Source organism: Lampetra planeri, chromosome 20 (assembly GCF_965212315.1).
Source record: "Lampetra planeri chromosome 20, kcLamPlan1.2.h2, whole genome shotgun sequence".
Classification (NCBI taxonomy): Eukaryota; Metazoa; Chordata; class Hyperoartia; order Petromyzontiformes; family Petromyzontidae; genus Lampetra; species Lampetra planeri.
The window spans coordinates 10,866,535-10,879,159 of NC_136126.1; the positions used below are offsets into that span (position 1 = coordinate 10,866,535).

At 42.6% G+C, this 12,625-nt stretch overlaps 1 protein-coding gene across 2 annotated transcripts in view; it reads right to left on the minus strand.

Moving 5' to 3' along the window:
• Positions 1-12,625, minus strand: part of LOC144724434 (erlin-2-B-like) — a 37,264-nt gene that overhangs the window by 12,347 nt on the left and 12,292 nt on the right. For both annotated transcript variants that reach the window (XM_078603555.1, XM_078603554.1), the window contains exons 2-4: positions 5,498-5,604; positions 1,215-1,296; positions 606-652 (exon numbers count right to left, since the gene is read on the minus strand). In XM_078603555.1, coding sequence (XP_078459681.1) covers positions 606-652; positions 1,215-1,296; positions 5,498-5,601 — 233 coding nt within the window. In that variant the 5' untranslated portion in view covers positions 5,602-5,604. The remainder of the gene's footprint in view (positions 1-605; positions 653-1,214; positions 1,297-5,497; positions 5,605-12,625) is intronic.

Sequence of the window (12,625 nt, forward strand, 5' to 3'; positions counted from 1 at the left end):
GTGCGAAAGAAGTTCAACATACATACAGAAAGCCAAATATTCAAGAGTCAAATGGTGACCCCCCCCACCGAATCCTCACAATTAATTTCAACAAATTGTGTAGGGGTGGTGAATCAGTGCATCCTTAGTGTACATGTCATTCCGCTGCTGGATGAGGGACTCCACACAATGAGGGTTATATCTGACCATACTTTAACACGCTGGTCCACACAGGTTGGTAAAGTTGGAAAGCATAAAAGTACAGAACAATCCAAACTCAACCTTGCGTGGCTTCCAAGATCTCGCAAAATTGGGTGGATTGTGGGCGATTTGGTCAAAAACATTCATTTAAAGCACAATAAACACACACACATAGGTGAAGATCATCCATTAAGTCTCTAGTGCTATTAATTAGCAAAGCACGCACGCATGTACACAGATACATGCAACAAAGATGTCTCCATTAACCAGGAAGAGTCGTAGAAAATTCCGTACATTTCCCATTTCGGCTGGCACAATGCAAGAGAGGGAGGTCAGATAGGAGAGCACCCACACCCCATGCCTGGCCGCCCAAAATGTACAATTTCAAATAGAACTCTCCAATACAATAAATAATTATCACTCGCCTTGTTCCGCAAGGCACGTTCTTGACTTCATCCGTTTGGAGGGTGGTCTGTACAATACATAAACAGATCAGTTAAAACACATTATCAAGTTGAAGCTTCCATGACTTTGTACATAAAAATAGGTTTCTCAACCGTCACTTGAATTTTGCCTAACATAACAGTGAAAGTAAAACCAACCTGCTGCTATTTCAATTTAACCTTTTGCATTAAGTAAAAATCATACACAAATTGATTATGTGGTTAGAGTGCTCAATTTAAAGTTACACGGTCAAATCCCGGCCGGGGGTTTACTCAAGTTTACTTGGGGTTGATAAGAATTTAGTGACGTCAACATCGGTTGTGCTATGGATAAGCTGGCCCCCGCCATGAACATGTGGAACATCCATCACTGGCTGTCACCAGATGAGTGTTGCCCCAACGCTCATTTAAGGAGGGAGCCACTGCCTTTTTAACAAGGTGTTTTATTTATAGATTTGTGTGTATATATGGGGCTCACAGCGGTGATTCCATGATGTGGTATATTAACAATAATTACAGTTAAAAAACCTCAAGGTGCTCTCAGTGACAAGGTGGGGAGGTGGGAGGGTGGGGTTGGGTAAGTTGTAACACCTGCACGACGCGGTTAGACGTGATGAAGGGAAGCATGATGTGGTAGCCCGGTCCACTCGTTGCCTTGAGCAGTGCCCCACCCCTGGGAAACAACCACAGCACACGCGCACCCACACGGCCATGAGCGCAACTCTGACACAACCCCAGCAATGAACCAAAGTTAAGTACCCGCTGTTCGCTGTACACACACTGGGGGAATATGCTCTCATAATGCATGTATGGTGAACTTATTTTGCACCGTACGTAGCCAACCGTACTAATTGGAGGTGTGGGGGAAGGTCAACAAATTGGTGAGCAACCACTACGGGTGGCGTGGCACATGCTGGTAGTCCAGTGATAAGATTCTTGAATACACATGCGCAGAGCTCTGGGCGTTACCCTCTTATATGTGGGTTTTCTCTGGGTATTCCGGTTTCCTTCCACACGAACAAAGAAAAAACTGTTTAAATAATTGGTCAAAAATTTTAGTTGCCACAATATAGGTTTTCAAGATGGTATGTTATTCAGTTTCACGATAGGATGACCATCGCAATCAGTTCCCCAGTACTTTGTATTTCACATTTTTATAGTTTAGTTTTTCTGCTTTGTCGTACTTCCAGTAGAAATAACAATTACTCTAAAGGTATTCAACTGCGATTCACGACGTTTTATAATTGTGATACCTTCACAATCTATCACACTTGCAACGCACACCATCAGTAACACTAATATGTATTAATTAAACTAACTACGAAAAGGATGCCGTTATATAACTGCCATGTCATTACTCTGAAAAGCCTTTTACAAAGCACTAATGTAGTATATAATATAGTTAAAACCTTAATGATTGACTTTGTTATTTCATAGTCAGAACATCAAATATGTATATAGAAATAAAATAAGCGCTGAAAATCTTGATACAAATATTTAGCTAAACTGAAGATAAAATTATTGTGGTTCTTATTCTTGGTTCTTTCGGTAAAGTCACGTAGAAAGTAAATAATAAAATAATAAAATTTCAACTATAAAAATTCTCACGACGTTTCAATTGCAACACAAGCAATCATCATTTTTTTAAACTGCTACTTAAAAAAAAAATGTCTTGCTGTGGTTTTCACACCTGATGATGATTGCTTGTGTTGCAATCGAAACGTCGTGAGAATTTTATTGTTTTAATTTTATTATTTCCCTTCTACGTGACTTTATCGAAAGAACCAAGAAAATGAAACCCTGCTGTCACGAAAGCTTTAAAACGAAATTTATTGTGGTTCTCTTACAGATTGTACGGTTTGTCGGAACGTCGCCATTGGCGGCAACCCTACTGCTTAATGCAGAACCCTTGCTAAGAGACTCTTAATGCTCCGTGAAGCTTGATTATTAAATACAGGACTATAAGAAATGAGCAAAAATTATTTTTTAAAACTGGCTATATTACCATATAATCAAAAATCAGAGCGTTGTGGTGGGTGGCAGAGGAAAACATTGATGGTTCTGCAGTATTAATACATTCTAATGCTTTGGGTACAATGCATATTGCAACATGTCTGAGTCTTCTATTTGATCAAAATCAAACAGCCTCAAGCCAGAGAATCATTCCAGCCCAGCAGGTATGGATGACCCATATAGGTAGGATAACAGCACACTGAGTATTTCGTGAAATTGTATTTGTATCGTATTATATCGTGAAAAATTATATTGCAGCAACCCTAGTTAAGTAGGCAGGTAGAAAGATAGATACGGGTGTGGGTAGGTGAGGAGGTAGCTTTTATTAAAACCAGATGAGAGTACATTGAGACATCACATCTGTTTTGGAAGGAGACCTTGGAAGAGTTCAATAACAAAATAGGCAAGAGGTTATAGGGCAGAGGAAGTACGAAATAAAAACATAAAAAAACTGGACTGTAAAAAGAATGGAATTTGTACAACTGTACAAATTACGTAAATTTTAACAAATATATTGGACAACTGCTTTAAATAAAAAAGTAATGTGATGGAAATATAGAATATAATATGATGTATAATATAAGGGCACTCTTGTTAAAGGTACTTAGTTTAAGTAAATGAAATTAAACTACACACTGTATTTTATCAACTGGTTTGACAACCTCTGACAAAACAAACACGTGGTACGCGATGAATAATTTCTCCAATTCGTTCTTTCTTTGGTATAGACGCAGTTCTGTTCTTGTGTATGGCAGCAATATGTCTAAGCGCTAAATACCAATGTTGATGTCTGCTGGCCACGAGAGGGCTTCAGGAGAGAGTTTGTGTAGTTTTGCTAATCCTCCATAGAAGGAGCGCAGACGACACAGTGGCTTACTGTGTGGTCCATAGTAGATGCAGTGAAGTTCCTGGACTGTATCCGTTCCATATCCCCCACATAAGTAACAGAGCAATTACATTGGTGAGTTGACAGCGAGGGGCTTATTCAGGTCATTCTCACCAACACCACAAGATGGTGCTGCTCTACCAAGTCATGCAAGCCAAAGCCACACATTGTCTTGATCTCTAATTGTTTTTCTCAACTCCATTCCTCGCAGAAAACGCACAGCCCGCATTTTCTTAAATTACCAAGTCTCTTTCGTGCGTGTGCAAATAAAGCCACTGCACACTCAATCCACCTGGTCACTAGCAATCACGCAACACAGTATATCGGTAACTAATCAGTAAATTTTATCCGTCAAGGTTGCTCTTTAATTACCGGTGAGCTGAAACAATAATTCACTGGTCAACAAAAAAAAAACATTTTTTTCTCGCCTGGACTTTTGCAGCTGTTTTAGACTAATTTCAGGGTGCCGATTCCAAATCTGATCTCAGATTTGCTCGATCACATCTCATTTTTATGTTATCGGCATACCCCATTTTCATTGATTTTACCCGAAATTAACTCTGTCACTTATGATTGCAAGTTGTTGCGAGTCAGCGACTGCTTTAGTGTTAAAATATGGTGCTGTATTTTTAGGATAGTGTGTTTATAATATAATTTTATGTATATATCCACATTTATTTAATATTTTTCTTCTGCAGTTTTTATTGAAAATGCAATATTTGATATCTCAAAAACCTGATGTGATAAGACAAAAACTGATGCCAGATTTGGAATCAGCACCCCAAAATTACCTTAAAACCGTTGGAATACCTTATGCCATAAAAAGTGTGTTGACCAGTGTAATATTTGGCGCACTAACATTTGTACAGTGACAATTTAATTTGTTTAGCTATGTCGTGCGGCGGAGGATCTTACCATTATGTGGCCAAACTCAAAACTTATGAATCGTAACATTGTCTGCCAAAACCTATGAGTTAACAATGGCAATGATGATGAGAATCATGAACTGCCGAGTGAAGCTCAACTTAGAATAAAAATCACGACCCCGTAACCACCAGCCGAGTTCTCGACATACTAAGCCAGTTTGTAAGACTTTCCGGGGAGGCAAACCTTTCCATACGATTACACGACTGTATGTACAAAGGGCTGTGGCCACGGGCAAGAACAGATTACCAGTTGCATGCTCATTAGAAGAGTGCCACCCAATCAGTGTTGGGGGTGCAATGCTAAAAGGTCAGAGACGATGGCGCCCCTTGGGACTCGTTTGGCGAAGGGTTTCCGCCCCACGGGGATGCCCCGCTACTTCTTGGTGTTGCCTCGCAGTCCATATTGCTGGTGCTGAACCTCAGTTACTTGGTCATGGGCTGTACTGCAGTGTTGTTCTCTCTCTCCTTTCTCCTATGTGTTCCCTGCCTTGCTGCCTCCCCTCCCTCCTACCCTAAACACTCGTTTTCGTCACTTGCAAAGCATCTTGAGATGCATTTACAAGATATGCAAATGTAAAGGAGTCCACCACGAACGAGGTACAACTGAGGTAGGGGGCTCTTTATTTTCGCCAGCCACACGACGACACTCTCAGGAAGCAGAACCAAGGCCGTGTCCCCGAGTTCTCCGCAAGCCCACTCCTTTTGGCTCGTTTACCGCCCTTTGAGAGTTCCAAACAGACCCCCTCCCCCCCTAATCAACCCCGCTTCAATTTCCCAAACAAGTCTCAAACCGACCCAGTATGACCGATATAAATTGCCTGGGTTTCTACCCATCAAATTGCACGGTTGCGAAGGTCTCGCGCTCCCCCCAATCAGCTCGCACATGGCTTGCGATAGCCGGCCAATGCGGTACGAGCTGTACCATTTATATAATTAATCAATGGGGTACGCCCTCGGTGACCCCACGAGCTGTACCGTTTATATAATTAATCAATGGGCTATACACACCCTCGATGACTCTTCCATAAATGTAAATGTGTTGTTGTTACCTGTAGTAGACTGCCACGTGGCCCTCATCGATGCGGTGAATGGAGGAGATGAGCAGAGCAAACATTAGGGCGACACCTGCCACCACCACTGCTCCCACCGACATCTTCTGCACACGCACACACACAGAACTTCAACATACATACACACACGTAGACAATCGACCCTTAGCCTCGACAGACAACAGGGGGCAAGTGCAGTTCGCAAGCGCTAAGGCTGCGGTGATGCCCGGAAGTATCGGCGGTAGTGGTCAGGGGGGCCAGTAGTTAATTGATTTCATTATAAACAAGAGAAGAGAGTGTGATCGTAACACACAGTGATTACTGCGAAATAAAACCTATCACGTTTAAAAGTGTCACTGAGGGGAGACACACTGGAGCATGTAATGCGAGCCGTAGATTCGAACCCATATCATTTGCATGTTGAAACCAAGCCGCCCTGTACTCTACCCCTCGGCTACAGTGCCTCCACAGATGGTTGGCAACTTGTGTATCTTGATAGCTGCCGTTTCTCACTTCACGATATCATCTGAGGCCGAGTCAACACCAAGCGAGGCACAGACCAGGTGCGGATACCATTTGAAGCCGTCATGCATGGTCAGGAATCGAAGACGGGCCGCTTAGCTGACAGTGTGGTCGGCTAATTCACGTCACCGCAATACCAAAACATACAAGGGTGTATGTGCGCGCGCACACACAGCGCGATATCTTCGGTCACTTGCAGACAACTGCCCTTGTAAAGGTGCATCTACACACTCCATTCATCACAACTTCATAAAAATAATACGTAGATGGAAACATTCAGGAAAACTAAATTCAAAGATCCCATCTCACAATTTGAGGTTCTTTGCGAAAGCGTTGGCAAGCACCTATTACGATTCGCATGGAACGAAACATGCGTTGAGATTGTTTAGATTTTGGTGCTAGCAATGTCCAAATAATGGCCCACTTTGTTGAGCTATCATTTGTGGTGAGGTCGCTTCTGAAAAATAAGTGAATACCTCTTAGCTTTGCCTGGTGGGATGGAGATGGTTTAGCTGTATTTATGTGTTTGGGCAATTTGTTTACCTTTCTTGTCCTTTGCACTCTTATCGTGTTTTTGTATTGTTTGTTGTCGTAACGTTCTTACCCACCCCGACTGGAAATTTGTGGAAGAAAAGAGCTTTATACCTCATCGGATTCCTCCAGTATAAATAAATATTCGGGTTCTGATATTTTTATTATTCGGGATATGGGCGTCGCTGGTACTGTAATCCAGCATTTGTCGTCCATCCCGAGTTGCGCTGAGAAGGTGGTGGCAGTGGTGGTGGGCCTTCTTGGACTGCTGCAGCCCTTGGGATGAGGGTGGCTCCCACCACACAACGCCGTATCTGCCAGGGACATCTCAGATTCTGACCCAAAAATGATGGAGCGGCGATAAATGCCCAAATTCCGGACCGTGCATGGCTTGGAGTGGAACAAGGAGGCGGTGGCATCATTGGCATCATCATCACCACTTGGCAGCTGCTGCCCTTGTTGTTCTCAAAGGTGGAAATTGCAGGTTTGGGGGTAGGTGCTGCTGGAGTTGCCTAGGAGAGTTGCTGCAGGGCATCCTATAGATCAAATCAAGACGGATCCTATAGATTGTACATCAGAATTTAAATCTGAATATTTATATATACTAGAGGAATCTGATGAGCTATAAAGCTCTTTTGCACATGTGTCCAGTAGGGGCAGGTCAGAACGTTACAACAAACAATACAAAACAAGATCGGAGGTAAAGCCCACTGAGCTATTAGCTTCCTTTTCAGAAGAAGCAGGTGATAGAGGGGGTGGACATTCACACGGTTTAGCGAGGTGTCTATCAAGTGGGCTGCTCTGTCCTGGATGGTGTCGAACATTCTTCGGTGTTGATCAAGCTCTGTACCCATCCAGGCAAGTGCCGAGCCATTCCCATTAAAATCCTGACTTGTGCCTTGCAGAGACGGCGGCAAGGTATTGGGAGAGAAAAGAGGTGGGGCCAGTGTCTGCACATTGCCTGACGTCAACTCGTGCTGTTGACGAATGCACCCTCATTTCAGCTCGAGATGACCTTGCGGAGACCTAGACCACGTTCGTCAAGGATCTGGTCAGACAAGCGTTGTGCGTGACGAGGTAGCTGAAACTTGGGCTGCCAGGACGGTAGTGAATGTGGACTGCTTAGGATGACACTACTCAAGGCTGGGCAAATCCATTGAGACGTCTTATTTACACGAACCGCAAGCTGCCACGGGGGAAGCAGATTTCATTAAACCCTGGAACATTATTAATGAATCCCATACGTCTTCTGGTGACATTGCAAAAAAAAAAGCTCAATGTAATAAAAGTGGGCTGAAAACCCAGTCTTGTAGATTCCTCCATCCCAAATTCAAGCAAATGGTTGGGGAAATATTGGTTTCATGAAACTAGACTTTCAAAATTATTTGTGCTGGACGCACGAACCACATAACGCTATGGTCCTACGCGTCCGCGTTGGTTGTCTGTCCGAGCTGCCTATCCCGCTATGTGCCACTCACCCATCTCGGAAGTTGTGCTGGGAAAAATAATGCAAATAGAATTTAAATCAAATTTATTAGGATTTAGGAGACATGCGTGATACTCAACACTAGCAAGGCAGCCAAACACAAGCCCCCTAATCAAACCGACAATAAATGTGTTGTTGAATGCCCTTATCATAAAACTACCACCACCATATGGACAGATGTCCTTTATCTAAAACCAGTTGAGAGGCCACCGAGCCACGTCTCATTTGCAAGGAAGAATGGATAAAAATGTACGTGAAAATAATTAGCAAAATCTTAAATAAATATCAACACAAATTGAATTTGTTTTCACTTTAAATATTTTTTTTAAACCATAATCAACATAAACTGGTCCTTGCCACTCTAATGTAGAACATTCAGCACTTTCTTGGAACCACAATTGGGTATGAACTCTACGAAATGCTCTTATTAATGGAGAAAAAATTAAGTGATGATGATCATAGGGGGAGACCGATTCCTACCAAATGAAGATAATTTCCAGCAATTTCCAGAAATTGCCTCTCCTTAATTCTTGCCCAGGGATAGTTCCCTTCCGGTCTAAGATCCCAAGGCAACAATCTCTGGAGTGGCATGGGACAATATGGCCACGTGGTTCATGGGGGCAAGAATTGGTCTTGATGGGCAAGGATTAGGAACCAGCAGGATCCGGCTCCATGTGCATGGGTTAATGCCAGAATTTGAACTCATCCACTAATGGGAGCCCCCTGCTGCTCAATCAACTGGGCTACTTCATGGCTTAAAAATAAATATTAACCAGATGTTAATAATTGACTAATGCCTAGCAACGCATGGACTTGGGATTCTCAAGCCCAATGGGGGCTTTGTGGCCTTTTCCCAACCTTATCCAAACAGCCCGTGATTAGGAAGGATATTGGTCATAAGAATGTGATTTTTGCTATATGCACACCCGCAAATGCAGCTGCTACTCATCATCCATGACCTCGCGACTGCTGGACAAAGGCCTCCACAAGCTCTTGCCATTTTCCATGATTTTGTGATGTAACATTCCATATAGCTCCTGCACACCAGCTGATCTCATCACTCCATCTCCATGGTGGATGCCCTCTTGGGTGTGTTTCTGTCAATTGGCTTCCAAACTACTTTGATTTGGGCACTGCCGGCAATCACAATCTTGGCATAACTGATAAGAAAAAAGCTGATGTAAAGTTAAATATTAGATTATAGATAAGAAGTGGGACAATGGTTACTGTTCTGCACCGTGAACCCAATGCCATGACTCACATCAGCGGCAAATGATATCCGAATCTTTCCTAGGCATCCCTTTCACCAATCTGCAGAGATCAGGATATCTTTAAACTTTTTTTTTCATTTCGCATCAGGGAATTCAACTCGTGGTCAAATGATCCTTATGGCGGTACCCCGGGGGGGGTACCAAATAATAAAAAATGGCCGAGGCAATTAAATATTTTATTTCTGGGACACTATTTTTTCCAGGGATGTACTTAAACTCCGCGAATGGGGTACCAATCAATCCGAAATCAGCGCTACTCCGATGTCGAAACGCCAATCATTAGCATAAAAAATCCATTATCGAAAAATTAAACTTTGAATAATGCATCGTGTACAGCTCGTCGAGATGAGTCGATTGCCGCATCGCCGATCATCAACAGACTAAAAATGACTCATTCACAGACATTATGCGAGATCTAGGTACTATCGTCCCATGGGTTACCGCCATGAGGTTCAAATGAGCACCGTGCTGAATGCAGGGGTTACCTTCCTGGAAAATGCCGTGTTGGGCAAAACCGCGTTTGACAGGCAATAAAATATTTTTAAAATACTTTTTTTTTTAAACACGCTTTAATGAAATGTGCCGTACGAGTAATGGCAGAACTCCACGACTCCAGGAAGTGGGCCACGTAGCTTGCCGTAACGTCAGGGACCGTGGTGATTTACAGCCAACGTGAGTTGAGCGTGGACAATTAGACCTGTAAAAATTATTGTTTAAAAATATATTTTACATTTTTAATGATAGAATATCGTATTGTCATCAGTATGACATACCTATACCAAGTTTGCAGTCGATATGACATTGGGAAGACGGTTGAACATGAGTTACAAGATTTGAGGATACGACAACAGACGGAGCGAGTTAAATAAAAGCGTGTAAAATGTTTAAAAATATTTATTTTTATTTTAATGATATAATATAGAGTCTTGTCATCAGTATGACATAGGTATATCAAGTTTGCAGTCGATAGCACATTGGAAAGTGGGTAAAAATTTAGTTACAATTTTTTTTGAGGATACGACAACAGACAGAGTGAGTTAAATAAAAGCGTGTAAAATAGAGTGATGTTCCTGGGTCCGAAATCACCCCCTCTCTCTATGTTTAAACAATTCTACAAGACTTCCACCCAGCACAAAACACGGCTGCCTTTGTCATGTATAGGCTATGCTTGTGTCCGTTGGAATTGCCGAGTATGAGACATAATGATACGATTGTTAAGGCAGGGACCACCAGTAATAAAAACGTGTGGTACTACAATAGACAATACAGAGACAGCTAAGTTGTCTCTATCACTGTGCCAGATTTATAGTCCACACCTCACAATGTGAAATAATCTTCAATACAATACATGACAATGAATTACATCTTCATTTTTTTAATGATAAACAGGCCCCCCTCTTTGTAATAAAAAGGCATGGTGTCTTTGATCTAAAACACTCACTTGGTGAGATAGGACATATTTACCGCAATCGTCCATTGGAGGCGGCAACACAAACAGAAACCACGTACAACCACACACACTCCTACTCCTGAACCCACGGGCTCACTCCCACGCCACATACACTCCCACCCTCACCCTCCCTCCCAGTGTGCCCAGCCTTAGTGAGCACAGGGCGTTACACATCTCGTTTGTTGGTCCTGAAACGATGATTAAAATTCCATATTACCGTCATGCTTACTATTACGCCAACCTTGTTCTTGATGTAACCCACCCTTGCAAAAGAGGAAATGCTGGTCTCGTGCGTCCCAACATATGTATTTATCTCCTGGTTAGATAAAGGAAACAATCAGGTGACCACTCGTTCACTGATCCCGGCAATGACGACACTCCTGAGTCCACCCCGACTAGGGAATGCACCGAGAATTTTGTTGTCGTGAGCCATTTGTTTGACGGACTTGGCTACCCAAAACACGTGTCAACACAATACAAACGGCTCTCAAGATGCACGAGCAGAACATATCACCAACTGTACCAACCGCTTACTTTGAGCATATCTCTGCAGACTGGTACCACGTGGAGTATTGCTTGTAAGCTCAAATTCAAACTTACACGTTCAACACGAACCAATATTGTAATACATGAAACAAACTTAATAGTCAACGATTGTTACTTCGTACTTTTACAACGGAAAATAATAGACATTTTCTAAATCACCTTCACATCACTCATTGCTCTGTTCAATGTACACTGCAATAGCAATGCATTAGCAGTAGCCCAATCGTCAGTGTACTCAGCACTGGGGCATTTCAGCCCTTAGTGTGGTTAGGAAATTCCTTATGCAAATGCTGGGGAAACACCGGATTTACTTAAAAACTGGCTCAGTGCCGAGTGTGCTGATCCCTAACATTGCTCATGTCTGCCTTCTACCCATAATACATTGTTCATGGCCGGCTACCATCCACAACATCTACAAGCAAGCGTTACATTATGACCCCTTGCCCATGAAAACTGTTCGTGCCCGACTCCTGTCCACAATATCAGTGAACATTGTTCACGGCTAGGCACTGTACCATATAATGAATGAAAATTCACAAACACCCGTTCCTGCACAAAACGTCAGGGTTCCAAGTGGAAATTCTTTGACGGGGCACATGATGCTCCAAAAACGAAAGATTTTTATTTTATCTGGTAAGTTCCACTAAACTGAATAGCTCTTTAATCAGGAGCGACCTGGCCACAAATGACAGCCCAGCGAAGTGGCTTATAATGTGCAAATGTACAGCACCCAAATACTCTTAAACACGTGTTGATTTTAAATGTGGAGGAAAATTCCACGCAACCATGGGGAGAACATGCAAACTTTAAATATACAGGAGTCAGGGTTGGGATCGAACCCACAGTCTCTTTTATCACAGGTGAGGTAGTTAACATCTCACCACCGTGCAAACCGGTCTAAGGCTGCCTCGCCTAAACAAACACTACAGGGCAAGATTATTTCACTGACAGTCAGAAGGTAAGATTCTCACAAGAAGAACACAAAACTGCCTCGGCGACACGATGTATTTATTAAGACACATTAATATTGCCACTAAAACCCTAGCCATTAGTAAAGTTAATCTATGAGAAACATACCGCAATAGCAATGAACTCTGGACCAACCAGCTGGAACACTTGACCACACTGTCAGGATGCATGTTTACAGACCGCGATTAAAAGGTCTGAAACACGAACTTTAAAAAAATGCCAAAGGAACAAGACTGCTCCACTTAGCGTCATGGGTTGGCATTTTTGTCAGCTCTAGGGAAATGAAGCATGCATGCAGACCACGAGTGATGTTCTCAGCCTTCCCTAATTTTAGTTCTGCTTCTGTTCACAGT